General features: G+C 45.3%; 2 protein-coding genes across 6 annotated transcripts in view; both read left to right on the top strand.

The window, feature by feature from the left end:
• Positions 1 to 3,981: 3,981 nt before the first annotated feature.
• LOC129177322 (uncharacterized) lies at positions 3,982 to 17,660 on the top strand. The gene is made up of 5 exons (XM_054768301.1): positions 3,982 to 4,582; positions 4,684 to 7,773; positions 7,974 to 8,065; positions 11,931 to 12,114; positions 17,635 to 17,660. The coding sequence occupies exons 1-5, from the start codon at positions 3,982 to 3,984 to the stop codon at positions 17,658 to 17,660; spliced, it is 3,993 nt and encodes a 1,330-aa protein (XP_054624276.1).
• Positions 12,079 to 23,845, top strand: part of st3gal3b (ST3 beta-galactoside alpha-2,3-sialyltransferase 3b) — a 61,220-nt gene continuing 49,453 nt past the window's right edge. For 2 of the 5 annotated variants that reach the window (XM_054754588.1, XM_054754577.1), the window contains exons 1-2: positions 12,080 to 12,391; positions 17,635 to 17,782. In XM_054754588.1, coding sequence (XP_054610563.1) covers positions 17,674 to 17,782 — 109 coding nt within the window. In that variant the 5' untranslated portion in view covers positions 12,080 to 12,391; positions 17,635 to 17,673. Of the gene's footprint in view, positions 12,392 to 15,359; positions 16,046 to 17,634; positions 17,783 to 23,845 lie in introns of those variants that run through there. The other 3 variants (XM_054754558.1, XM_054754567.1, XM_054754597.1) reach the window with 3 other exon arrangements.

Genomic DNA, 23,845 nt, shown 5'->3' with positions numbered 1-23,845 from the left:
TATTTTGAGTTGTTAAGTAGATAATTCCACGTCTCCATTCATAGTTTTGATGCCTTCGGTGAGAATCGAGTCATGAAAATAAAGAAAAGGCATCCAATGAGAAGGTGTGCCCAAACTTTTGGCCTGTACTGTACATACTGTATGTATGTTCGTGCAGGTAACAGCACGTTAGCATGTTGGCCACACAGCCAGGAGATCGGGAAGATCTGGGTTCGAATCTCCGTCGGGCATCTCTGTGTGGAGTTTGCATGTTCTCCCCGTGCGTACTCCGGGTACTCCGGTTTCCTCCCACATCCCAAAAACATGCATGTTAGGTTAATTGGCGACTCTAAATTGTCCGTATGTGTGAATGGTTGTTTGTCTATATGTGCCCTGCGATTGACTGGCGACCAGTCCAGGGTGTACCCCGCCTCTCGCCCAAAGTCAGCAGGGATAGGCTCCAGCATTCCCACGACCCAAGTGAGGATAAGCGGCATAGAAAATGGATGGTAAGGTAAATTACGGTAAGGTATATTTGTTGTTTAAAATCTAGATTTAAGTTTCTAAGAACTGTCGATGAATTCAGTTATTTGCTTCTCGTGGCAACGACAAGCATTTGTCACTGAGGTTTCGGCGGTCTGTTGGAAAATGGAAAAACAACAGAGCATAAAACAAAAGCATCTCATTCTCATTCTCAAAGACTTCAGAAGCGGTCTCACGCTGGCATCGCGACTTCGAATGTGCAGTGTAGCAAAGACAATAGAATAAAACAAACAGTGTTTTCCGTGTCTCAGAGAGTTCCTCATGAGGCAGACAAGTAGCTTTGTGTGCCTTCCAGACGCGTTTAGAGGAAAGCACTGATTGGTTTGTGCTATGAATATTCCCATCATCGAGGTAAAGGGTGATGGAAGTCAACAATGCATGTGCTGCAGGTCGTGAAGGTGTTGCAAAGTAGTCATCAACAATGACCTTCTTCCAGAATGTATGAGGTGTGTGTACATACATCGCTGTTTGCGTGTCTTGTTTCTTCTCCTGGCTTCTGCTAATCTACCGACCCCAGATGGAGAACAGTGGCTGGGCAGATTGTATTTCCTGCTTGATTTAATATTTATAGATCAGCATCCTACCCTGCCACACACTCTGCATGGTAAAAGCGGAAGAGTGCCCCTCACCCCCTCCACCCCTGTGCGCTTGTAACCTGGCTCTCTGCCTTCAGACTGCTCATGTAGGATGCAAGGCCTTGTGAATGATGGAGACGTTCATATGAGCCAAATTCTTGAAAGGAAAACTGAATTAACCGCGTAACCCGAGCGGGTGTGAGGAATAGGAGTATGGATTTGCTTCCGTAGAGGAATGTGCTATGAGCGGCCACATGACACCATAACAGGCCCAATGGACAAACGGGTTACAAGTTTAACATGTCTATTCAGCATCTCGGCAAGGCAGGTTTGAAAATAGGATGCATTAACAGCCACGTCTATGCACATTTATGGGAACTGCACATCCTGTGCACCACTTTCATTTCAGACAGAAGGCAGAATTGGACTCCTCACCACATGAACTTTATTCAAAAACTTCTATAATCTTCTTGTAATTAGACCTATTACAGCTGGATTGATTCTGATCTAGTGTTTGGACTGGGATCGTGGACTAACACCCCTATAGTCACTTTTACGCTTGCATTATCCCACATAGTAGACATAACTGTAAATAAGTCCTTTAAGACCTGCAATTGACTGGCAAACAGTCCAGGGTCTACCCCGCCTCTCGCCCAAAGTCAGCTGGGATAGGCTCCAGCATACCCGCAACCCTAGTGAGGACAAGTGCTATAGAAAATGGATGGATGGATGGAAGCCCTTAAGACATAAATAAAACTTGTGCTCGTGTGTGTTGCTATAAATGTGCTCCCTAGGGAAGCAGAGTGAGGGACGGACAGGAAGTGACGTTGGGGGTTCGGAGTTGAATTTTAGCTTGGTGTGGGTTACGGCCGCAACAGGAGCCTGTGTCTTTATTTGGGATTTATGACAATATATTGCAATCTACTAATTTAATATCTATTATGTTACCTTGCGTTACTCCTCATGAGGCTGTATGGCTGACAAAAGGGCTCACTCTGTTCATGCCGTTGTTCTATGGCACAAACGCGCCATAGTGCAGAAACTGTGATAGTGAACAGAATGACAATAACTGTAATGCACACAATTGTAATAACTATAATCATATTGCCGACATCGCCGCCACTCTAGTAAAGCCAACAACATAATAACACCCTGGTTAACTCAGTGAGTTATGTGGGACAGCCGACCCCCGAGACCGGTGAGAGATCACACCCCACAAGGGCAGACGGGCACCGGGGGCCACACAACAGGAAGCCCAGAGACGCCCCCGCAACCGGAAAGGAGGCCACCCACGGCGGGAGCGCCAGCCCTCCACCCCCAGAGAGCGGCGCCCGGGCCACCCCAAGCCCGACTCCAGGGACAAAGGAGGCGTATAAATATTTTTGAAAAACCATGATAAAGTGAAGCTGCAAAATTCAAACTGCGAAGTTGCGAGGGACGACTGTACACCATTTTAAACATACCGTATTTCCATTTGGCGCACTTAAGTCTTAAATTTTGTCCAAAATGGGCGGGGCGCCTTAACGTCCGCCTTATGTGTGTACCAGTTCCAAAATGTGTAAGTGTTGCTGTGTGACTTTTATGAGCGCTCCGCTCGACTGACTGGGAGCGTCTCCTGCCGACACGCTGCTTATATAGAGGAAAGGTGGACTTGACTGAGGACGGTAAAGGCACGCATTAGTAGTTATATAAGTATATTTTATGAAACGGCGCCATCTATCCATCCGGGCAAGGAACAGCAACATCCAGCGGATTACAAGGAAAGCTGGCCATCTTCCTCTCCTGCAGCAGTAAAAAACATTGCAGACAAACACATCCAGCCCGACTACATCACGTGCCGCTCACTTTCGACATCCCGGTGAACCACACTGTAGAGAAGGGAACCAAGCACGGTAGCGATACACACGACGGGGCACGAGGAGTCGGCTTTTACTGTTGTGCTTGGTTGCCATGGTAATGGACAGAAACTGCTACCTTTGGTGATTTTTAAGAGGAAGACGCTGCCTGAAGAAACGTTTCCAGACCAATCAAAGGTGCAAGAGACCGGATGTTTTTTTCCCACGCGTCACGATCCCTGTGTATCTGACTCAACGCGCGCCCATTTCACAGCCGCTGTGAGTGCGGGCACAGTGATGTTTCATGCGGGAATGTTTTGTCCAAATAACCATCCTGCCGAGGTTGCCGAAGTGCAGCAAATGAACTTGGAGCTTGACATAATTCCGGGAGGCTTGACGAAGGAACTCCAACCGCTGGACATCGGTGTCAACACGGCGTTTAAAATCAAGTTGCGAGCGGCGTGGGAACGATGGATGTCAGCTAGCGAAGACAGCTTCACAAAGGCTGTGAGGCAGCGTCGTGCGAGTTACGCCACAATTTTGTGAATGGATCCTTTGGCTAACGTGTCTGATGCACTGTTTTGCGAGCTTTCTCAAAAGCCAGCATAATTTCTGACGCGCCGCACGGCAACGAGACTGACTCTGACAATGACGAGAGGGAACCTGGCGTGTTTGATGGAGAACTTGCCCCGCTGTTCATTTGGGATACAAAAATGAGGACTTTAATGGATTTCTGGATTGATCAAAAATAACGTGGGTGCATTGTTAAATACTTAAAGCGACATGTGTGGCGCATGTTGGACATAATTCACCCTTAGGAACTTTATGTCAGTTGCAGTTTCGCCTGGGCCCTTATGGTTGAGGGACCCTTGTCTTTGCAGTAGAGAGACATGTGCATTTCGCTCTGTCAGGTTGTAAGCTCGAGAGGAGCAGGGAAATAAATGTTGCCAGTTGCTGTTCCAATAACTCCGCCTACGACTCCTTCTTCCTGGCACCACATTGGTGACCCCGACAGTGGACCTGTAGTCTCCGGGACCACGGCGAACACAATGGCGGACAACGCCACACTTAAGTTGCCAGAGTACTGGGAGTCGGCACCTGAAGCGTGGTTCGCGCAGGCCGAGGCGCAGTTCGGTCTTCGCGGCATTGAAGACGACGAGAAGAAGTTCTGGCATGTCGTTACGGCGCTAAACAGCAGGACCGCGTCCCAGGTGGTCCGCTTCATCACCTCGCCGCCGGCCCGGGATAAATTCGGCGCGCTGAAGGGACACCTACTCAGAGTGCACAGCCTGTCCCGGCGTGAGCGGGCCCGTCGGCTACTGGACATTAGCGGCCTTGGCGGACGCTCACCGACTCAACTAATGGACCATATGCTGAACCTCTTGGGCGACGAGGAGCCGGGTTCGCTCTTCAGAGAGCTGTTCCTGCGACAACTCCCCGTGCAAGTGCGCACCGCCCTCGGCAACTCCGACGTCTCGGACCCGCGCGCTCTCGCAGAGGAGGCAGAAGCCTATTTTACTGCGACCCCTCATACGGCGCACGAGCAAGTGGCGCCGGTGCAAGCACCTTCCGAGTACCTGGCCCCTGCGCGCGAGATGCGCGCATCAGCCGACCAGCGGGGGAGTCGACGGGAGCGCGACCATCGAGAAGGCTGGTGTTTTTACCACGCCCGCTTCGGGGCCAAGGCGAGGGCATGCCGGCCGCCATGCACTTACTCAGCGGCGGGAAACGCCGGTGCCCGCCCCCTGTAGTGGCCGGGGTGGCGGGCACTCCCAACCAGCTGCTTTTTGTGGTGGATTCTCTCTCCGGTCGCAAGTTTCTGTGCGACACCGGCGCGCAGAGGAGCGTGATACCGGCAGCGCCTGGGGAGCAGGCTGATGCTTCACCCGGTCCAGCACTCCGTTCAGCGGATGATACGCCTATACGGACGTATGGATTAAAGACTTTGGATTTGCGTTTTGGCAGTCAACGGTTCGTGTGGGAGTTTGTCGTCGCGGACGTCGCCTTTCCCCTCCTTGGGGCGGACTTCCTTTGTGCGCACAACCTGCTGGTGGACGTTGTTAATGGACGCTTGGTGGACGCTCGGACATTCCTTTCCATTCCCGGGGTCAGGGGTGCGGCCGGACTTATTTGCCTTTCCAACTCGCTCGCGGAGGACAATGTGTTTTGCCGGTTGTTACGTGAGTACCCAGACCTCACCCGCCCTACCTTCTCCGCCGTCTCCGCTAAACACGGTGTCGTTCACCGCATTGTCACTTCTGGCGCACCAGTGCATGCCCGCGCGCGTCGCCTCGATCCGGCTAAACTGTCTGTGGCTCGGGCCGAGTTCGAGAACATGGAGCGGCTGGGGATTGTTAGACGCTCCAGCAGCCCCTGGTCGTCTCCGCTACACATTGTGCCCAAGCACGACGGAGGGTGGAGGCCGTGCGGGGATTATCGTCGTCTTAACGACGTCACCACGCCCGACCGATACCCTGTGCCTCACGTGCAGGACTTTTCGGCGCACCTCGCCGGTTGCGTCGTGTTCTCCAAGATCGACCTGGTGCGCGGCTATCATCAAGTGCCTGTTCACCCCACCGATGTTCCCAAAACGGCCGTCATTACGCCGTTCGGACTTTTCGAGTTTTTGAGGATGCCGTTCGGGTTGAAAAACGCTGCGCAGTCTTTCCAGCGGTTAATGGACTCAGTTCTACGGGACATGCCGTCCGTGTTCGTCTACCTGGACGACATTCTTGTTGCCAGCGAGGGCGTTCAGGAACACTTACAGCATCTGAGGGACTTGTTTGAGAGACTGAACGCCCACGGTCTTATCGTGAACCCCGCGAAGTGCGTTTTTGGGGTCGAGTCTGTACAGTTCCTCGGCCATCTCGTGGACAAAGACGGCGTGGTTCCACTCCCCTCCAAAGTAGAGGCCGTCACCGGTTTCGCACGTCCACGGTTGGCGCGGGGACTCAGGGAATTTTTGGGGATGGTGGCTTACTACCACCGTTTCATACGTCACGCGGCGCACGTCATGCGCCCACTGTACGAAGCGCTCAGAGGTACGTCTCCCAGCCAGGTCATTGAATGGTCGGCGGACAGGTTGGCGGCGTTCGAGGCTACCAAAGCTGCACTCGGACAGGCGGCGTTGCTGGCACATCCTCGGCCCGACGCCGACGCGTCTGATTACGCAGTGGGGGCGGTCCTTGAGCAGTGGGTTGACGGCGCCTGGCAGCCACTTGCCTTTTTTAGTCGCCAATTGGCGCCTCGTGAGCGCAAGTATAGCGCTTTCGATAGAGAGTTATTGGCCCTTTGGTTAGCGGTGCGTCATTTCCGTTTTCTTTTGGAGGGCCGTGACTTCACCGCGTACACGGATCACAAACCCCTCTCGTTCTCGATGTCGCGCACGGCGGAACCGTGGTCTGCGCGGCAACAGCGACAACTTTCGTATATTTCGGAGTTTACCACCGACATCAGACACGTCTCGGGGAAGGCCAACGTAGTGGCTGACTGTCTGTCCAGGGCGATCGCCAGCACGGTCCAGCTTGGTTTGGACTATGCCGCCATGGCACGGGATCAAGAGCATGATGACAGCGTGCGGGCTCTCCGTTCTGCAACCTCTGGCCTTCACGTGCAGCGCGTTCCAGTTGGCGACTCGGGTGCCGTTTTATGGTGCGACGTTTCTTCCGGTGTTGCTCGCCCTTTAGTCCCTGCACGCTGGCGGCGCAAGGTGTTCGATGCGGTACATTGTCTTTCCCACCCGGGTCGTAAACCGTCCGCAAGACTGGTGTCCCAAAAGTTCGTGTGGCGTGGTCTCAAGAAGGACGTGCTGGCGTGGTCCGATTCCTGCGTTGCTTGCCAACGAGCCAAGGTGCAGTGCCACATCAAGATGCCCCTCGAAACCTTTCAGGTACCTGAGCGCCGTTTCGACCACGTCAATATTGACTTGGTTGGGCCGCTGCCCGAGTCACAGGGGTTCACGCATCTGCTCACTATGGTTGATAGGACCACACGTTGGCCCGAGGCCGTTCCACTGTCGTCCACGTCCACGGCGGACGTAGCGCGGGCGTTTATTGGTACGTGGGTGGCACGTTTTGGAACACCTTCTGACCTTTCGTCAGACAGAGGCGTGCAGTTTACGTCCGAGCTTTGGGGCGCTGTTGCCGGCAGCTTGGGAGTTAAACTGCACCGCACCACTGCTTATCACCCGCAGGCGAATGGGCTGTGCGAACGTTTTCACCGTTCCATGAAAGCTTCACTTCGTGCGTCTTTATGTGACGGGGACTGGGTAGATCGGCTTCCATGGGTGCTGCTAGGTCTCAGGTGTGCACCCAAGGAAGATCTGCGGGCGTCTTCCGCAGAGTTGGTTTACGGCCAGGTGTTGCGTGTCCCCGCAGATTTTGTGTCTGAAGCGACCGTTCCATGGTCGGCCGCGAGTCAAAGGGCTGACCTGTTGGAGTTTGCCGGCAGGTTTGCCCCGGTCCCGACCTCGCGGCACTGCGTGCCCGATGTGTGCGTTCCGGCTTCCTTGCGTTCGGCGAAATTCGTTTTTCTCCGGCACGATGCGCATCGCGGGCCCTTGCGGCCACCTTACGACGGCCCGTATAGGATTCTGGAGCACAGGGACAAATGTTTAGTGTTGGACATTGGGGGCCGGAGGGAAACTGTCTCACTGGACAGAGTTAAACCTGCGTGTTTGGACCCTTTTCTGCCGTCGGAGGTTGCAGTACCTTCCCGCCGGGGTCGTCCCCCTGGTCGGCGTCGGGTGGAGTTAGCGGATTCGTCGGTTCCTTCCCCCTCCGCCTTGGGGCCGCCGCGAGTCTCTTCCCCCCGACCTTCCGCACCTGCCGCCTCCCCACGGCGTACGCGTCGGGGTCGGGTGGTAGTGCCTCCTACCTATGCTGATTTTGCGTATGGGTGAATTCTGGGGGGGCTTGTGTGGCGCATGTTGGACATAATTCACCCTTAGGAACTTTATGTCAGTTGCAGTTTCGCCTGGGCCCTTATGGTTGAGGGACCCTTGTCTTTGCAGTAGAGAGACATGTGCATTTCGCTCTGTCAGGTTGTAAGCTCGAGAGGAGCAGGGAAATAAATGTTGCCAGTTGCTGTTCCAATAACTCCGCCTACGACTCCTTCTTCCTGGCACCACACATGGTATGTTTCAGCGTGCATACGTACGCCCAATAATAGGGTGCGCATTGTGGGTGTGTTAAATCCAGAAATACCACTTGTAACTGAGACGGCGCCTGTTAATACAGTGCGCCTTATGGTATTAATACGGTAAAATACAGTATTCTGTACATAAGTCTGAAAAGTTGGAAATGTAGGAGAGGGCCCCTTTCATGGTTTCTCAATCATCTCAGATTTCAGAGTTTGTTCTGGAATTTGTACGTTAAGACCATTGGAGTGCATCATTCAACACCTGAAACCCTGCCCCTCCCTAAAGATGGATTTTATTTGCCTGCCAAGCCAAACCACCACACCCTGCAGCACCCGGAGTCACCCACCGCATCTTGTCTGTAAGTCCGTCACGCAACCGGTGACTACAACAACAGCTTGCAGAAGTTGCAGATGAATCTCATACCGTAGCCCAGGGGTAGGGAACCTATGGCTCGGGAGCCAGATGTGGCTCTTCTGGTGGTTGCATCTGGCTCTCTGGCTTTAACACAATAAAATGTTTTTGTTGTAATTTTATTTGACAGAAATCACAGGGTTAAAAATAACATTCAAAATATAAAACTTCTTTATGCACTTTAATCCATGCATCCATTTTCTACCGCAAGCACAGAAGTCACATTAATGGTAAGAAGTATTTTACAGTATTTATTATTGGTTAGCTTCAATATAACAACGTTATTAAAAATAATAATTCAGAGACTTACAGTATTATGCTCTAAAATTGTTGGTCATGCTTAATAACACACATTTAGTTGTATATGGCTCTCACGGAAATACATTTTTAAAAATGTGTCTTTCTTGGCTCTCTTAGCAAAAAAGGTTCCCGACCCCTGCCGTAGCCTCATGTCCTCATTCTCACTATACACCACCCACTGCTGTGCTAATGTTTAAATAAGCAGCTGACACAGCCTTTTGATGTCTACATGATACCACAGTGACCTAATACAGCACGCAGCCAAAACCCAAATTACCTTACCTCCTTCTTGACTTCCTGTGCATGTCGAATACTTAAATACACATACACATACATTGAGAATTGAGCACCACATACCGCCATACACACAGTGTACGGAAACAGCAAATGAATGCAAAGACTCAGCAAGGAATTAGTTTGACTTTTGTGGCGTCACACCATTCTTGAATCCAGCAACACAAAAACACTCTTAACCCGTTGTAAAGAACTTGATGTTATCCAGGTTCAAATTTCAGTTTGCCAATAGCTGAGGTGTAAAATATACAGTATTTTCACGACCATAAGGCGCACTTAAAAGTCTTAAATTTTGTCCAAAAATTGTCCTTATGATGCGGAGCGCCGTATGTGTGTACCGAGTTCCAAAATCTGTAATTGTTGCCGTGTGACTTTTATGGGGTTTTTTCCACACGCGTCACCACAAATTAAGCAAATTAACTTGGAGTTTAACATCATTCCGGGAGGCTTGACGAGGGAACTCCAACCGCTGGACATCGGTGTAAAAACGGCGTTTAAAGTTACGTTGCGAGCGCCGTGGGAGCGATAGATGGCAGCTAGCGAACACAGCTTCACTAATGGATTGTGGATGCTTGGGCTAACGTGTCTGATGCACAGTTCGAGCTTTCACAAAAGCCAGCATCATTTCTGAGGCGCCGCACGGCAACGAGACTGACTGACAACGGCGACAGGGAACCTGGCGTGTTTGATGGAGAACTTGCCCCGCTCTTCATTTGGGATATAAAAGATGAGGACTTTGATGGATTTTTGGATGAGGATTTATCAAAAATAACGTGAGTACATTGTTAAATACTCCAATAAAGTACAACCCAACTCAGTTTTGCTCTCGCTGGCTTTTTAAAAACATACAATAGCAAGCATGCTAGCGTATTGTCGCGTCGCTGGGGAGCACTTCCTGTTCCCCAGCGTGCTTTGCGGTAGTGTTTTGGTGCGTCGCTGGGGAGCACTTCCAGTTCCCCAGCGTGCTTTGCGGTAGTGTTTTGGTGCGTCGCTGGGGATCACTTCCTGTTCCCCAGCGTTCTTTGTGGTAGTGTTTTGGTGCAAATGCTCTTAAAGTTACATGTTTGAGCTACATAGTTGTTAGTTATTCTGCAAAAATAGAGGTAATGTCTTGTCTGTGTTTGCGTTGCTGTGTGATGTTTTTAGTTGTGCACCATGACTTAGACTGTTGTGTTGAGTGATGACCATCCTGATTTCAAGTGGGCTTGTTAAGTCGGTTGGTGCTAGCGTGCATACCTGTGCCTAATAGCAGGGTGCGCCTTGTGTATGTGTTAAACACAAAAATAGCACCTGCAGCTGAGACTGCGCCTTTTAATATGGTGCGTTTTATGGTCGTGAAAATATGGTAGTCAAAACTCAGTTAGCATCACTTTCAGTTGTGCTAAGTTACAAAATGGCAACCGGAACCGGAAGTCAGCAGTGTAGCCCGTCTATGATGTCATCAGCGGCTGACTCTAAAAATGTTAACACAAAACACATTTTTATAGTTTTACATGCATAGAACAATTTGAAATGCATATACATGATGGATTCAATGAATAAATGAACATTTAAGGTTACTTTTACCTTCACTGAAGACGTGATTCTTGATGCGAGCGTTCCCAAAGACACGATGTGGCAGCGAGACACAACATGGACACCGTCTTCGTCTTTTCACCTTCTTTATCCAATCAAAATGTTGGCACTTGATGGGTTATTGAGGCGAGAAACACTATTGAATTCAGGAAACGACTCATGGCAAAACAGGAAGGTGGTGTCCGTGTGGTGTCTTGCTGCCACATCGTGTATTTGGGAACAGTCACATCAAAAATGACGTCTTCAGTGAAGGTAAAAGTAACTTTAGATGTTCATTTATCCTTTTCATTCATCATGTAAATGTATTTGGAAATGTTTACTGCATGTAAAACTATTAATTGTAAAATTACAAAAACGTTTTGTGTTAACATATTTGGCTTTCTGGAAAAGATGAATTGGATTTACATTATTTTGTATGGGAAAAATACATTAACAAATAATGACGCTAACCAAGGTTCCACTGTAAATAAGGGTGTCAAATTAAAAGATGAATTGTGATTAATTAATTACAGTTATAATTTGTGTGTTTTTCTTAAAAATTTAGTTAATCTAATATTTAATCTCTAACTATTCTGTTTCTGTATTCCGGTTGCCTTTTTCTAAAATCTGTTTTTATGCGTTGGGCTCCTTGTGCTGGAGTTGTTGGTGAGTGCAAAACAGTGCTCAGTCACACCCTGATGTGGACATTGATTGAAAAAGAGATGAATTAGATCAGTTCATTACAGATCACACCTAATTAATGAATCTCTCCATTTTTTAAAATCTCTTGACAGCTAGAAATAAACTCAAAATGTACTGGGATGGAGTCGATTAACCTCTTTGGGCAAATCTGCTGAACAATATCAACAAAATATATTTGTTATCACATGCAATTGTTCGAGCAAAACAAAGTCAATAGTGCAAAATGAGTAAACTCGCGCTCCACCAAATCCCTCCTGTGTCCAAGGACTTACTTCCTGAGCCTGTAAACAACATATACAATATATTTGAACAACACTATACAAAAACACATCTATTTGTGAACATACACGTAGAAGAGAACTAAAAAATATCAATCTCATCCGGCTAGTAGCGATCCGATAGCGATACTACCCTTGTACTGATGATAGGTATATTTGGATCAATGCGCCCATCTCAACCGGGCATCTCACCTGTATGTTCCAGTCCAAAATACTGCTTTAGCGGCACATACCACTACTGTGGGGGCGGGGGTCTCCACGGAGTCCGTGAAAAACAGGATTTGTCTTGATAATGTTTCAAGTTTTGTGGTTCACACAGTGCGACGTTACCGTGTCTCCAAAATACAATCTCTTTATCATCTCTCATCCCCATCGCTACGATGATGATAGTCGCAGCATATGGATTCCCCCCTCTCCTCAGATGAAGAGTAGTCAGAGGAGGAAGGAGGAGGAGGAGAAGGAGGAGGAGGAGAAGAAGAGAGCGGGTTGGAAAGAGGAGGGGGGTACGCTCCTAATTTACTGAGATACCTCATGTGACCAATGCTGACAGTCTCGCCGCGGGTGGACGTGCTTCTTTGCCATTCTTGCTTGCTTTCTTCATGCATATTCGGGAAGGAGATTCCACGCAATCGTCTGCTGCGTCCGGAGCCCTCAGGTTACTTCCCCGGGTTTCACCGTCATGGCCTGGAGGCGATCGAGAACACGGTTCTTGTATCACCCAATCCGTTATATCAATTAGGATCGGGGTTGTTTGGGAGCAGGAGGCTCGGAGAAGAAAAGGTAATTTTATTTCATGCTTTTAAACTCACCACTTCAACAATGAGACGCGGTTATTCCCTGTCCTGTCTCACGGCGGTAATGGGGTTTAGGGTAAATCGGGGCTCCCTGATTATAATACAACGCAAGTGTGAATGTTATCTGTGCTCCCCTTGTCCAGCTGTCATTGTTCTTACACAGCAGTATTTGTAATACGTGTCTTTTTTGTGCATGTGGTCGTCCATTGCGTGCAAAGTTGCGTCAATAAGCCAGAGTGCGGTCACATTTAGCCCACTAGTGCAGGCCTGCCGACGACATCCCACCGTGCCAGCATAGCCTGGTTAGCTTAGCTAAGCTAACATTTAACATTCGCCGCTCGCTGACATTTGCAGCAAAAGCACACAGCAGCACCAACATTTGACATTTCCCTACCTATTAATAATTGAGCTCTACAATAAAAATCCAACAAATGTAGTCATTCCAGTGGCTGTCTTATGTGGCGATGCTGAGGTGAATAGTAGAAAATGGACCGCAAAGTTCCGTTATGTTTGTTTAGCTAGCAGCTGTGGCGTTTTCCAGCTTCTGGCGTTTGTTTGAACTGTATTCCAATATGCGTCTGATCTTAAATTTAAGCTCACACTGACTTTTGAGCAGTTTTGTAACTTTTGCGTGCGTAATAATGAGAGGTATACGAGGGGAGGTAGGTCACATTTAGATTGGCTGTTGGCCAGTTGTACTAAAGATGACTGGTGACTTTTTGCATGTAATTTTTTTTCTCGTTCGTATTTTAGTAATTTGTAGCACACGTATTACATTATTTGGGTATATAATGAGGCTTCTCAGAAGATTTTGAATCAGTTAGCCTGGAAACAAGGAAAACTTGACTTGAAACTCCTTTTTGGAAGTCCTGACCAAAATAACAGTATAAAATAGTTTTGAGACATTCTCAAAAGTCCGTGAACTACTGCTGCCCAGCTAAGGGAGGAAATTACATCAAATTTGGACTATTAACTGATAAAAATACTGCAATCACATTCATTTTAAGGATAAAAAAACAAATGAAAAAGAAACTTGCTGCAAATGCCAAAAACACACAGAAACCCCAAAAAACAAAAACAACCCTCACCCCCCCCCAAAAAATCATATTTTATATTTTGCAGAATAATTTAACCAGAGTACACACGGCAATAGTGCAAAAACAATTACACAGTTTTTATAGCAACATAACTGAAATGTGAATCAACACTAACTTCAGTATATGATAGCATAGCCCAGGGGTGCCCATTATGTCGAACGTGAGCTAGGTCGATCGCATAAACGTCATTTTGTAGATGTCCCATAACGTCAGTCAGCTGACCTCAAGCTCCCCTACGGTTGACTCTTGCACCCCCACGGCAATGGTGAACACACGTCTCAAACAACACACGGAGATACAACTTTCATATTTATTATTCCGATAACGGATAAACTGACTCAGCAGTAAGATGCCTATAGCTATAACAAAAGTTATCCGTTCACTTGTAGCGGCTAGTTATGTAGAAAAAAAGGGATTGTTCGATGGTATATTTATAAATATAGTAAATATACAGTCATGGGCAAAATGATTAGACCACCCTTTCTTCAGTTTTTTGTTCATTTGAATGCCTGATACAACTAAAGGTACCTTTTTTTGTTTGGGCAAATATAAGAATGACAACAAAAATAGCTCATAAGAGTTCAATTTTTTGACAGTGCAATGTTATAGCTATTTATGTAAGAACTTAAGTCATTTTGGTTATTATCAAGAAAACCATGGAAGTTGTTAGATATCAGCTCTTAAATTAAACTCATATGAGCTATATTTGTTATCATCTTTATATTTGTTCTAACAAATGCACCTCTAGTTGTACCAGGCATCAAAATGGATCAATAAACTGATGAAGTAATAGTGGTGTAATCATTTTTTCCATGACTGTATATGTTTTCTATATTTATAGTAGAAGGTTGCTCTTGGGACTTGGTCATTTTAAAAGTAGCTCACAAACTGAAAAAGTGACAGCACTCCCGGCTTAGCCTAACCAATACCTTAGGTGTCTCACGCCGGCAGTGACAAGATTTGTGGAGCTGAAATGGAGCACAAACGGCTTTTGACACAGAGTCAAAAGCCAAGATAACACCACTAGATCAGAATGGCGCTATTCAAAGAGATAGCTATGGCTACCAGATCGTCTGTAACAAGAGTAGGGGCGGCTCCGAGGAGGTCAACATTGCTGACAGTATGCCAAGACGGTACTATCTTGACGACACAATAGCAAAGTTGATCGGAATTCCTAAAAAAGGTCGGTAAAACAGCCACCAAAAATAAGGCCATTCCAGACCCAAACTTGAAAACGTAAGGGGCATATCCGTCTCGCGGGTCGCCACTTGCTATGTCTGCTCTAGATTATACATGCATATCCTCAAGGATAAAACATGATCATAGTTTTTATCACAATTTATGGATAGCCTGATATTAAGATGAAAAGGAAATGCGGTTGAGAGCAGTTTTATGGTGCTGGGCTACAGTCCATACGACTGTCGACAATTTGAGATCTTGTGTTCAAAATAGAGAGTGGACCACTCTGCTGGAGAGAGCAGTGTTTGCTATCACATGACATCCAGACTAAGTTACATTTCCCCATTTAATAACCGTGTCAGTCTAGTGAAAATTATTTTAAACTTGAAAACTGTATCTTGAGAGAACCATAAATTAGTCCGCCCCTTTTTTTTTCATGTAACTTTCACACTTTTCGCAGAAGTGAGGGTGTGGTTTCCTAAAACCGTGCTTGATAACCATACCTCTATAAACTGCTCATACGCTGCTCATTTCCTGTAGAAGCAGACGTTAGTTGCATTGTGTATCTCTCTCAAAGCACCAACAAAAACGGCGCCTCCGGTCCACAGTGCATTGCGCTATCACGTACCCTTTGGAGCCCTATAAGCGGCAAGCTTATAGGGCCCCCGCCCAAAAAAATTCTACTGCATTTCAGCCCTGCCACAAAAGGACCAACTGGCATCATGTTAGTGACTCTCTGGTTAACATAGGTGAGAATGTTGACAAGGACACAGGCTGGAGATGACTCTGTCATGCTGATTGAGTTAGATTAACAGGCTGGAAGCTTTAAAAGAGGAGGGTGGTGCTTGGTATTGTTGTTCTTCTTCTGTGAAACATGGTTACCTGCGAGGAAACACGTGCAGTCATCATTGTTTTGCACAAAAAGGGCTTTACAGGCAAGGATGTTGCTGCTAGTAACATTGCGCCTCAATCAACCATTTATCAGATCATCAAGAAGGATCACTTGTTGTGAAGAAGGCTTCACGGTGCCCAAGAAAGTCAAGCAAGTGACTGGACTGTCTCCGAGAGTTGGTTTAGCTGCGGGTTCAAGGCACCACCAGTACAGCGTTTGCTCAGGAACGGTAGCAGGCAGGTGTGAGTGCATCTGCACGCACAGTGAGGCAAAGACTTTTGGAAAATGGCCTGTCATCAAGAAGGGCGCATAGAAGCCGCTTCTCTTCAGAAAAAACATCAGGGACAGAATGGTATTTTGCAAAAGATACAGGTATTGGACTCCTGAAGACGGGGTCCAGTCATTTTTTGTGATGAATCGTCTTTCCGATTGTTTGGGGCATCCAGAAAAAATCTTGTCCGGAGAAGAAAAGGTGAGCGCTACGGTCAGTTTTTGTCATGCAACAGTAAAGCATCCTGAAATGATTTAGGTGCGGGGTTGCTTCTCAGCCAAGGGAGTGGGCTCACTCACAAGTTTGCCGAAGAACACAGCCATGAATAAAGAATGGTACCAAGACAGCCTCCGAAAGCAACTTCACCCAGTCATCCAAGAACAGTCTGAAACAGTCAAATATAATCTTTATCCTGGTGAATCCTACAGTCTTCTCACCTGTTATTGATAAGCAGGGTGTTGAGGTGGTTTAGCAGTACAAATATCTGGGAATGGTGCTGGATCACAGGCTTCGAGTCTCAGGTGGATGCTGTATGTAAAAAAAAACAAAAAACAAAAAAAAAGCTAATCGGAGGATCTATTTTTATCGTAATCTTGACAGTTTTGAAGTGGATAACACTTAAGAAAATGTTTTATTCTTATTTTATTGAATCAGTGCTGACTTTTTCTTTTATCAGCTGGTAGGGCTGCTCACCCTCAAAAACAGGGACAGGTTGCAGGGCATCACTAAAGTGCGCAGCAGAATTGCTGGCACCACACTTAATGGCTTAACTGTGTTGTATCAGAGGCGGACTCTGAAAAAGGCTCAATCACTCCTTGTTGATACCAGTCGTCCCCTGCAAGATGAGTTCAGGTTGCCTCCATCGGGTCGCAGACACGGTGTTCCTAAATGTAGGACCAATAGGATGAGGAATTCTTTGGTTCCGGCAGCCACTGTTCTGCTGAATAACTGTTTGTAATGTTGGTGTTGTATTTATTTTTGTTTGTAATTTTGTATTTATTGTTGGTTTAGTGTCTCATACTGCTGGGTGTAGAACAAGGTCACATGCAGTAACATGTATATAAAACAATGTTGTTGTTGTTGTTTTTTTACAGGGCTTTATAGTCGAAATAGGTGTGTCCCATGATGTGCATTATTAGCTCCTTTGTGCTAACTGTTCTTCTCTTTTTAGAACGCATAGAAAAGGGAAACGTGTGCTCATGGATTGTGGATGATGTGCAAAATTCCCAAAAAGTGCAGTTTTTCTTTTAATGTAACTGTCAATAAAAGCCTTGGAAACATACGAAATGCTTGCAGTTATACTTTGGTATATCATAGTAACATCGGGCAAATGTATCAGAAAACGCTGAAGAAGCAAACATTGTGAAAACCAATACTTGTGTCATTTTCAAAACCTTAGGCCATGACTGTAATGATCGCATGCACGACTGGTGAGCACAAGCAAAATGTAATGTTTTTGGCTGTCAGAATGGTTATGTTAATTGATAATGTATTCATTGATTGCTTTTAACAAAGTTAAGAGACTCTCAAAGGTGGACTTTCATAGCTGTAGCATTCATAGTAACACGCATGTTGTGTAATCGGCTGCATTTTGATTGTCGGAAGTGGGCATCTCTGCAGTGGTACAAATAGTTCAATGTGGAAACTGAATCAAAACAGTAGCCTGGTCGCTTTTGTAGAAGAATCAGCTTTTCTTGGTTGCAACACTACAGACTAGTGGAAATTAAACAGAATATCGAATATTGTATGTGGAAATTGAATTCCTCTCTCTCTGCTCCTCTGTCGTGCAGGTGATGACCTGGATGGTGCCATGTGAATGAGTGAAGACCATGAAGCACACACACAAGCTGCTGTTCGTCCTGTGCCCCATGCTGGTCCTAGGCTTTATTTACTACTCCTCTGGGAAGCTACATCTACACGTATGGGGCCAGAAGTCACGTAAGTCACACCTGTAATCTGACTGTTGCCACCATTTATTCATCACCACGTCATATCAGTCAGAGCCTGTTATCTTTTTGGAAACCTGTGTCCATGTTCTTCTGTTTTAATTGTATTATGTGTCTTTCTGTGTCCCTGATTTGTGCTGTTTGCTTGTGAGCCGTCTGCCCTTTCCAGTCTGTTTTCTTCCATTCAGACCGTCTCTTTAACAAATTCTCTTGTTCTATCAGCTGCTGAAATAATGCCGAGACCAAAAATTAAGTTTAACCATGGACTGTTATCTTCTATTGGAGTGAATACAAAACAATTATAAGGCCAGTGTACTTGAGGAAATCAGCTGTTGCGAACTGAAAGCCCAAGAAGCCGCTAGTATTTCCTCCTGATTTACATATTTCTCTTTCTATTCTAACTTCTACTCCTCTCCCCATTAGGTGTTTTGTGTCGGCCTCCTTGAGCAAAGTTAGCAACGACTGCTTCTCACAACTTCAACTAAGCAATGTGTGTATGTGGTCAAGATAAGTCTAAGTGGGAGATAAATCCTTCGACTAGACTGTGTGTGTGTGTGTGTTCAGCATAATAATAAACAGGATGTGATATCCCAGTGATAAATGTTATTATTGATAAATGTTGTTTTCTGAGGAGAACAGAATGTACCGTACTATTTAGACATAACGCACTACTCTAGTCAGGTGGAAAAATATTTCCTCTAACTCATCATTTATTTCCTCCTTTCTCTCAGTAACCGTGTGAGACTGTCTTTGTTATTTAAATTATTGAAATGATACTCCAGTGCAGTGATGTTGTGGGAAAAAATCTGATCAAACTTTCTTGTGCCGGTTTTGTTGGCCTGTTCATCTTTTAAAGATGAAGCTGTAGAAATCAACAGATGCACCCAAGTAGGTTGTGCAATGGAATATTTTACAGCCCTCTTTCTAAAAGTGATTACATTTACAGTTTCTTTTGACTTTTGAAACCACCAGTAGGAAATGGCGTCTTGAGATTTCCACTTTAAAATATGAAACGGTACCTCGTTAAAAATGTCGTTCTCCTACAACAGATTCTGAATCTGTTTCATTTTCCACCTAAATTGGCTTCCTGAAGGCTTGTGTACCAAGTTCAGACTCAAAATAATTCCTCTGTAATGCCACATTTTGGGCACACTACAACCTACTAAACAATGAAATGTATACTTTATTAGGTTACATTCATGTCAAAAATGTACTGTAAATTCCGGTATGTAAGCCGCACCCACTAAATTTAGAGGAAAAAAACTGATTTGTTCTTATATAAGCCGCACGTGTCCACATCATAAAGTGGCATATTGTTGCGCGCATGAGTCTGTGAGGACCAGTCAGCTCTTTATTTGACAGGAGCCAATCATGAGCTATGAAAAAACTCACAATGAGCTTGTCAATCCATTGCAAATTGCAGGAGGTCATTACTCAATATAACAGTCTGACTCACAGTGTCATCTTACAAACAAACTCATCACACAGCAACTTAACACTCAAACCTCAAATATAGAAACATGTATGAATAAGAGTTTAATTATCCAAATCCGCCATTTTAAAGTGTTCCCATAATGCATTTTGTTTGAGAAAACCACGTCTTTGTTTTTGTTATAAATAGCCAATTTCGATACAAAACATCTTTGTTATAAGTAGCCTAATTTGTGCTAATAATGAATTTAAAATGACGTGTATGTTTAACAGAAGACCTATACTTACCACACATTTATAAAAAACAACTGCTTTGGTGGCACAATCCAAGCTTTGAACGCTAGGAAGACCGCCAACATTGACAGACTTAATGGCTCAAAATGGCTACTAAAAAGTCATCCGAAGTGTGGAAGTATTTTGAAAAGGTTAAAGGTAACTCCGGAAAGTGAAGTGCAACTTGTGGCAGGAGCGTCTTGCATATCACAAGTTATTGTTTTTCAAGCCTTGTTGTTCCTATTGTATGTGCACTTTTCTGACGACAGCGATTGTTTTGGTTTCGTTTGTCTTGCTTTACAGTATGTGTCACCTAAATAAATTTAACGTACTGTTGTTGCACACCAACCATGCTTATTTGTCTATCTGAGTGTTTTAGCCAGTTTACTTGAGGTGGAAAAAGTCTCAAATGAGATGTGTTTGTCAGGATCGCCATTAGCTCTGCTCTAAAAAAAAAAAAAAAAAGGAAAAAAAGATGGCTATGGACAAATTTTAACAAATAAGTGCGCCTAATATATTTAGGCGCACTTGTCTATAAGCCGCAGCTGTCCATGGGATATTTCCACAGACGCATGATAAACCTTGCAATTTTACCTACACTCGATGTTACCAGCGTCACTCGTTAGCTCCAGTGCGACACGAGATGCTTTTTTTTTTCCCATCGGAGTTCAACAGCTGCTGTGGTCCAAGCAGTAATTCTACACTTGTTTAATCTTAAGAACACACTCGCTGCATAAGATTTCAAAACATGTGATTATCTTCTATTGTGGAAGTGCACTACTTTCTGTTTCTGCGTTTTAAGCATCATGAGAACTGTAGTGTTTTTTAATTTTTTTTAATCCATAAATTAGCCACATCATAGTTTAAGCCACAGGGTTCAAAGCGTGTGAAAAAATTAGGATCTAATAGTCGGTACATAGCCAGGTGAAATCCCCATTTTTGCGCTAAATGGCAAAATGACCGCAGCCACGTGTGGTTTGTATCTGCCTTCCTGCCTGTCATAATAGATGCAGAAACACCGACCACAGACAGTTCCACGGTTTGATAAATTACATTGCGGGTGCTAAATGATTAGATTGCATTTTCTCCACCGAGTGTTTTGTGAGTTGTGATATTCTGCATATTCACAAAGGCAAACACGCAGAATGGATTGTGAGTGCGGTTTTGCTCATTCGACAGACGCAATGCTCGGTGCGCCCTGCTAGTCCATCGACTTTGTGCCCACTTTCAAGTTTGCATGTTTTTATACACTCAAACTTTTAGTAGTTCAGGCCCATTGTATCAATATTTGCAAGTATAATATTCAAGACTTTGTCTTTGTTGCATTCCTTTGCTTAGTGTCCTTAAAGGGGTAGTTTGGATATTTTTACATGAAGTTTTATGACATCCCCATCAGCAGTGTAGTCCATCAACAATGATTTACCCCTTACTTGGTCCTGTGAGCCCAGTTGTGGTCGAATTTTGGTGATGAGAAATGTAATTCCACTTAGTTATTGGGGTTACTTAAGTAAAGAGTTTGGCTTGTCAAAACAAATATGCATAGAATAATACACTTGCATGACAAAAAAGGCCTTCTCAAAAAAAATCAGGTCTCACAAATGGCTCGGCAAATGTATTACGCTACTCTTTCAAACAAATATTGTTTTCAGGAGCCAAACTCTTTACTTAAGTAACCCCAATAACTAACTGGAACTACGTTTCTCATCACCTAAATCCGACCAGAACTGGGCTCACGGGACCAAGTGCGGGCTAAGCCACTGTTGGACTACACTGCTGATGGGGATGTCATACAGCTTCATGTCAAAAAATCCAAACTATCCCTTTTAAGTGTCACTCAGAGACCCTGCAAAACTGGGACATCATAGCCATAACACTAGATCAGGCATTTTATTAGCCTGTGCCCTTTTCCCGCATGGAATCCAGCAATATTTCAGAATAATGCTGTAATTGTGTGTACACACCATGACTCAGCTTCCCAAAATAAGCTAATTAGCTCCATGGCAATGCCAGCACCGATGTAGAAAAGACTTGTCCGACAGCGGCAATCGCTGTATAAACACGACCTTGCCCCGAGTGTATATACAGTATCATGGTTCCTAAAGGCATGTTTGGATGAGTGCGTGTGTGGATCAACTTGCAAAGAACCCTGACCTGAATCCCATCACAACTATCTTTGGGATGTACTCAAACAAAGATGTCCCTCAATGCATAAGCAGGCCCTCTCTCCTCTCATATTCTCTGACCTCACAAATGTGATTATACCTAGATTAATGAGAGGAAGCTGTTGAAGTATATTTTCTTCCATTTGAGCTTTTCGTTGGTGCCGCGATCACTTGGCCAACTACTTTAGCATATGATATGAACATGTTCCTATCCAGAGTATGGTTGAGAGTAACGTCCTATCCTTAATGTTTTCATGTTTCCTTCAAGTTTTCCTGTGGGATTTGCCAGCACAACTACTTTGGATTAGTTATGGGATTAATGAGGAATGTTTGCCCCATTAACTGCTTCACACCACCCGACTGTGCCCAGCGTGATGTAAAAATGCTGCCATGTGGCACACTAGTGTTCGGAATGAATGACCGCAAGATAATTCATAGGTGGACTGATTACAGTGGTGTCACCAGACTCTACCATCACTTGTAGTTGTTACACTGCTAAAGCATAGTCAATATTAGCAGTGACCACGTACCACAGTTCACCGCTCTCCAGTCACTGGAAGCAACTAGAGTCTGTGGTGTTGACTAATGTGTCGCGTGCTTATTAAAACATATTGTACGTCTATTTTGAGCTACAGCCATGTGTGTGTATGGTTTGGAACGGTAAACCCTGATCTGGCTTGTGTTTCCACCATAGCTCGTGTAGGCAGGATGGTGATAGCTGTGTCAGCTATGTAAAAATGTGTGATGTCTTACCAGCGTGACACAGTGTAGCTTGCCAGTGAATGCAGCAAAGAGGAATGCGGCACGGTACCTTGCTCATCCATAAACAAGGAATCCAAGCGGCTTTATTCACCCCCACCGCCCCAAAAACCATAATCCACGCTATTTGGAAAATGGTGTCTTTGTGTTGTTCCGGGATACTGTTTTTCTTTTTGTCACACTGATATGATTAGCAATCATAATCCATCGAATTTAGCAATATTTAGAAATATTTGTGTAGGTTTTTATGGTCCCTACAAAAAGTCAATTCTCAAGTCACTGAACTTCAGTTGACTTTCACCATTTAAAAAAAAAAAAAAAAAAAAAAAAAAAAAAAACTGGCTTAATTTGACAAACATGTCCACATAATTCCAAAGTGCCACTAACCAGGTATCAGTGATCACTATAGCCTAGGGCACAACTGGACGTACGATTTTTTGCCATTCCCCAAATGGCTGCGTTTTTTTGTTGTTGTTTTTTTTTTATTGTGGAGAATGTAATTGTCGTGACCATGAAGGAGTACAATCTCGACACGCATGGAGGACATACGAAATATCTGTATGTGCATTGGCCGCGCTAATTACGCATGTGGGTTGCACGTGTGGCGCGCGACACATACAGGAGTCTGCAAGTGCAACGTACGCAAAAATTGACATTTTGCCCAAACCTGACATCAGCAAAACATATAAAAGGCACACGTTGCCTGTACGGACGACGCAAAAAGATATATGAAGTACATACTGTATGTTTGTCTTGCAACCTGGAAAAAATGGTAGCCCACATAGTTTGTTTGACATGACAAAGAACCTCTGCGGCCAGTCTAAAAAATCAGCACAGCACATGCGTGCCCTCCATGTGTTTCCTGTGTTTTTTGCATGTATACCTGCCATAGGAGCCCAGTTGTGGCGTAGTCTTAAGAGACGCATTTGCTGTCTGCAGGCTCGTGGTTCCAGATGTTTGGCTTAAAGAGGGTTAAAGGTTAAAAAAAGAGGCACATGTTGACAGTCCTGCCTGTCTTCTACTCTGGACAGCTGACCTTTGCTGTGTCATTAAGAGGATCACTTCTCAATAATCATTCTTACTCATAGACTTAAGTACCACAGTTGTTGCGCCTCGAAAAATGGAACCTATGGAGGATTATGTCCATATCATACTGTATATTGACATAAAGCCTCTCTGGTATCGACCCTTCTTGCTGCCATGCACTCAGGAGCTGAGTAGATGCTTAGTCATAGGGCCTATTTTCATCTCACTGTGGGATATGAAAATCCATCTGATCTTAAAGCTTCTGTATGTCATGGGGAGAGAGGCCTCTTCCTGGTTTTGAGTACAAAAACTTCACCCTGTGTAACATGTGCACTCTTTACGTTTGTTGTCAGGTAATGATAGTGATTTGGCTGACTTTAACCACACTGGACGCCCTATGGAAA

The sequence above is a fragment of the Dunckerocampus dactyliophorus genome, chromosome 2 (genome assembly GCF_027744805.1).
Source record: "Dunckerocampus dactyliophorus isolate RoL2022-P2 chromosome 2, RoL_Ddac_1.1, whole genome shotgun sequence".
NCBI lineage: Eukaryota > Metazoa > Chordata > Actinopteri > Syngnathiformes > Syngnathidae > Dunckerocampus > Dunckerocampus dactyliophorus.
This window is presented reverse-complemented; position numbering and strand designations above follow the sequence as displayed.

Coding starts and splice junctions, on each gene's coding strand:
- LOC129177322 (XM_054768301.1), top strand. CDS start 3,982: ATGGCGGACAACGCCACACTTAAGTTGCCAGAGTACTGGGAGTCGGCA. Junction 8,066..11,930: donor TCTTCCTGGCACCACACATG/GTATGTTTCAGC, acceptor TGGTTCACACAG/TGCGACGTTACCGTGTCTCC. Junction 12,115..17,634: donor GGGTTGGAAAGAGGAGGGGG/GTACGCTCCTAA, acceptor TCTGTCGTGCAG/GTGATGACCTGGATGGTGCC.